The sequence below is a fragment of the Tupaia chinensis genome, unplaced genomic scaffold, assembly GCF_000334495.1.
Source record: "Tupaia chinensis unplaced genomic scaffold, TupChi_1.0 Scaffold000316_1, whole genome shotgun sequence".
NCBI lineage: Eukaryota > Metazoa > Chordata > Mammalia > Scandentia > Tupaiidae > Tupaia > Tupaia belangeri.
This window is the reverse complement of record NW_006159809.1, coordinates 3,215,012-3,219,925: the sequence shown is the minus strand read 5'-3', so window position 1 is coordinate 3,219,925 and position 4,914 is coordinate 3,215,012. Positions and strand designations below refer to the sequence as shown.

Genomic DNA, 4,914 nt, shown 5'->3' with positions numbered 1-4,914 from the left:
ACTGATTTCCTGAAAAACACAACTCTATCAGTTGAGACTAAATGAATGAGAGGAAATGATGAAAGATGCCATTATTTTCAGCTTTTCTTTTTAAGTTATTAAAGATTTTAACTTTTTCCATACTTTTAACTTTCCTCTCCATCAAGTAAAACAAAAAGTATGCAAGCATGAAATTAATTTTTCCAAAGGTTGAAGGGAACCCATTCTAGGAATTACTAAAAACCCTTGGTGGGCATTTTCAAATAATACTTCTTTCTCCAGGTGCTGACATGCCTTCCTAGATGTTAATTCTGGGTGAGCCGTTATTAAGTAAGTAAATATCTACTGAGCATCTAGTAAGTATAAGGCACTGCTTCATAGACTAGAGACTCAATGAATGGACTCTGACAGGCACGTGGCCCTAATGGAGCTTATAATTGGGGGAAAGTGAAAAGGGGAGGAGACAAACATTGATCAAATAATCACATAGGTTAATGTAGGATTATAATCTGCAATCAAGAGACCAGCAGTTAGCACAATGGCTATGTCGTTGAACTCTCATGTAGTTGACTGCAGTTCGAGTCCCGGACCCAGTGGCTTAAACTCATACCAGGCCCATGTGTGTGTGTGCCCAAGATCCCAGGAAGAGAATGGAAGAGAAGGGATTGAGACATGGCCATCCCCTCGTGGGATGATTTCTCACTTTCTGTCTCTCTGTCTCTCTGTCTTTCTGGTGAGCGGACGCGCCCTATAGCAAAAAAAAAAAAAAAAAAGAAAGAGTAATCCACATTCATTTCTAAGATGGATAGGTACTTGGTGGTATGACTAATTCAACCTAACCTGTAGAAGAGTAGGATGGAAGGGGAAGACTTTTTTAAGAAAGTGAAGTTGGTATTTGAAGGAAGGTGAGAAAAGCTTTCCTGGAAGAATTGCAGAGGAAATAAAGACAAAATCTGTGACCAATGATCAGAAAGGATAAGGAGGTGGTATGAAGTGGAGCTGGAGGGGTTGGAATACGCCCAGCTATAGTTACATCAAGTCTCTATCATTTCAATCAAACTTGCAGGGGAAAAAGGTTGGAAACCACTGCTTAAATACTGAATTGATTAAGAATAAACTTTCCTTTGTATCTTTTATTTTTCCTGTTTCTTTTTTTCAGTATGTTTTCCACTTCTGATGAGTTGACTTTTATGTGATTAAGCAATTCCTGTGCCCCAAGGCTTCTATAGCTAAGCTCATTATACTTTATTCTTTCTCTTTATTTTTCCCTTCTGAACAGTTCTGTGCATTTTTTTTTGTTACTCAAGTGTGTCCTCTATTTCTCCTATTTGTTTAATCATTGATCCACCAAATGTGTGTGTGCATTAAAACATAAACACACAAATATGCACAAATACATATATATAATAATGTGCTGTTAAAGTAAGTAATTGGAACGCTATCAGGCTCCAGTGTCTTGCCTCTATGTAAGCAAACCCAAATCCAACTCAGTGTGAACGGTCATAATCAGCAAAAGCCATAGGGTGCATGTGCTGTTTGGATTGACAGAGAGAGGCAGCGAGACAGAAAACAAGAAATCACCCCCCCCCAGGGGGATGGCCATGATACAATCCCTTCTCCTCCATTCTCCTCTCAGGATCTTGGGCATGCATGCACATGTGTCTAGAGTGAGGTTTAAGCCACCAGGTCTGGGACTTGAACTGTGGTCAACTATGTGGAAGTCTAATGATGTAATCATTATGTCATCTGCTGGTCCCCACTTATTTTTAAATTATTTATTTAGAGACATTTTTGCTATAGTGTGTGTGTGCACTTGCTGTAGAGACAGAAAGTGAGAAATCACTTCCAGGGGTGCAGGCCACACTGCAATCCCTTCTCCTTCAGTCTCGGAATTTTGGGCACATACACACACACACACACACACACACACACACACTGGGTCCAGGACTAGAACTGTAGTCGATTACGTGGGAGTCTAGCGACGTAACCATTACACCATCTGCTGGTCCTACATTTATTTTTTTTATAAATGCAGAAAAGGAGAAATGGAGTGTTACTGGTTTCCTGGGTAGAACTCTTACTCCAGTAGGGTAGATGGCAAGCTGTCTGTAACCACCAGTTCATTACATAAAGTGCTTCACATGGCACTTTTTATGTGTGTGCTCGTTTTTTCCTTATAGCCTTTCAAAGATATTTCTAGCCTTCTTGTCTTTGGACTAGTATGTAAACCCTTTTTGGGTGGAGTAGCTCTCTTGACCTTTGTCTTCCTGCTGCTTCTTCCTTTTTGCCACTGAAATTCAAAGACGGTGAAGCACAATTCTCCTTTCTAGCACATCTTAGTGCATTTCAATACCCAAAGTCCAGAAGCCCTGCCTGGTCTAAGTAAGCCTCTTTCAGTTGGTCATACCAAAACCCAGGAAAAAAGGGCGGGGCTGGGCCAAGTGGTAAAACAGTCAAGTGATCTTGCTCCCACCATGGTCAACTTTTATCGTGTTAAATTGGAGATTAGGCCGGCATTGGTACTCAACTACTTTGAGACTGCTGGGATGTTACTCCTGTAAGGTGTTCTACTGCGATGTGACACTAGAATCTGGCTATGCATGTATGAATTTTGTGAGGTGCTTTCCCTATGCAAGAATGTCCACAAATGTAATGTGAGAGGACTCAGAATTGAGACCCTGAAGGAGGCTCTGATGAACTGTTCAGTGACTCATACCCCATTCAATTCAATCTTGGCTTCATCACATTTTGCTGTGGGTGAGCTATTAACCACACTGTGCTTTGTTTTACTGAACAAGGCCAGTCAGGTACAGCAGTAAGGTGACTCTGCAGTGTGGGTCCTACATGGGAAGTGGGAAGGTCATGTCCTGAGATTTTCCTGGACATGCCTCCTGCAAACACTTCAGGTGTCCAAGATTGTCACAGCTAAGGCTAGAGGTGCCCGCCCCCGTCCCCCTTCATGGAAGAAATAAACTGTAATTACCTACTTCAGTAGAATACTATGAAAATTACATAATGTGATTTACATAAATATAAAGCACTTTGAACCACATGTTCAAAAAATGTGAGCAATTATTCTTACAAACCACTTGGATTAATTCTGTTATTGTGACTACTATTAATTGGTCCTCTAGGACAGCAGATATCAGTGTGGTTGGGAGACCTGGGGATGGTGGTGAGACTCTTCTTAGGGGTCACTGGGATCAAAAGTATTTTAATTATGAGGAGGTTGCCTTTTTAAATTCCATTCTCTCAAGGAGATGCAGTGGTTTTTCAAACCTATGTGAAAAGTGATGCAGAAAGAGAATCCATTTGTTTTCTAGTAAGCCAGACAGAACATTTTTCCTAGTAACTTTTTTTTTATTTTTGAAAAGTTACTTTTCATAAAAATGTGAATGTACATTTGTGATTTTATTTATTTTAAAAGATTTTTTGCCATGGGGTGTGTGTGTGTGCTTGTTGGAGACAGAAACAGAGAGGAAAAGTGAGATATGATCCCAGGGTGGGTTAGGGGGATGGCCCTGCAGCAATCCCTGATCCTCCATTCTCCTCTTGGGATTTTGAGGCACTGCACATGCTGGATGTGATTTTTTCAAGCCACAGGATCCCAAGGTCAGTCCTGTGGGAGTCCAGTACCTTAGCCACTATGACATCCGCTGGTCCCACGATATATTTATTTTAAATCAATATTTCAAAACTGTGTTTTAATTATTTTTACTTTTTTTTTTTTGTCGTTGTTGAAATTTTTGCTACAGTGTATGTGTGCAGACCGGAGAGACAGAAACAGAGAAACAGAAAGCTAGAAATCACCGCCACCCCAGCGGGAATGGCCACTTCTTTCCCTTCATTCTCCTCTCGGGATACTTGGACATGAACGCACAGGTGCCCGGGTGAGTTTCAAGCACCTGGGCCCAGGACTCCAGGGGTATCAGACCACGTGGGAGTCCAGCACCCCACTGCACCACCTGCTGGCTCCAAAACTGTTTTAATTCTAATGTAATTAAATATTGCTATAACTCACACAAATAAAAGCTCTTTGAGGTCCTTGATCGTATTAACAGTGTAAGGGATCCTGAGAACAAAGTTTGAGAATGAATGCTGATACCACCTGAATGCTCTGATATGACCGGTCGAGGTGGCTACCACTTCACACTTTCCATCATCCGTGGTTTCTCGCGGTTTCCTCTGCCTGGACTGAACTTCTTCCATGTCTGACTTCCAAAATCCTACCCCTTCTTCAAGAGCATCTAAAACAGGTCCTCCTCGGCTCCCACTTCCCGATGCTGGGCCCTCGGGGACGCCTGTCCTCCGTTAGACACTTGCTTATCTGGACGCTGGGTAACACTTGGCATGAACTGAGACTTGCGGGCGGATCTGCGTTCCCCCAGACGAGGGCGCTCCTCAGCACCAGCCCGAACAGCTACCATATTAACCCAACGAAGGGGCGGTGCCAGGGCTCAAACCGGCGCACTCGGCCGTACATCGCCGGGAGAGACCGCAAAGTAACTATTACAAACACGTGCAGCGGGGGAACCAAGGCCCGCCCTCCGCCTGCCTCGGTCCCCTGCAGCTCCGGCCATGCAGGGGCGGGGCCCGTGCCAGCAGAGGGCGTGGCTTCTACCGCGCGCGGGAAAGGGGCCGGCGCCGCATGCGCGCGCACAGTCAGCGGCCGCGCGCAGCACGCCCAGAGCCGACATGGCGGCGGCAGTGGCGGCGTCTGGAAGCGGGACGCCCCGCGAGGAGGAGGAGCCGGGGGGAGAGGCAGCGACTTCGCAGCCCCAAGTCCCGACAAATGCGTCTGGGGCTCGTGGGGCTCGGCTCTCGAGGCTGCCTCTGGCGCGAGTGAAGGCCTGGGTGAAGGCGGCCCCCGACGTGACGCTGGCGGGACAGGAAGCCATCTTCATTCTGGCACGAGCCGCGGTGCGGCGGGAGCGC

The 4,914-nt window shown here is 45.2% G+C and overlaps 1 protein-coding gene across 1 annotated transcript in view; it reads left to right on the top strand.

Annotated features, from left to right (window-relative positions):
* Nucleotides 1-4,629: 4,629 nt before the first annotated feature.
* Nucleotides 4,630-4,914, top strand: part of POLE4 (DNA polymerase epsilon 4, accessory subunit) — a 10,122-nt gene continuing 9,837 nt past the window's right edge. The window contains exon 1 of the mRNA XM_006151197.3: nt 4,630-4,899. Coding sequence (XP_006151259.2) covers nt 4,675-4,899 — 225 coding nt within the window. The 5' untranslated portion in view covers nt 4,630-4,674. The remainder of the gene's footprint in view (nt 4,900-4,914) is intronic.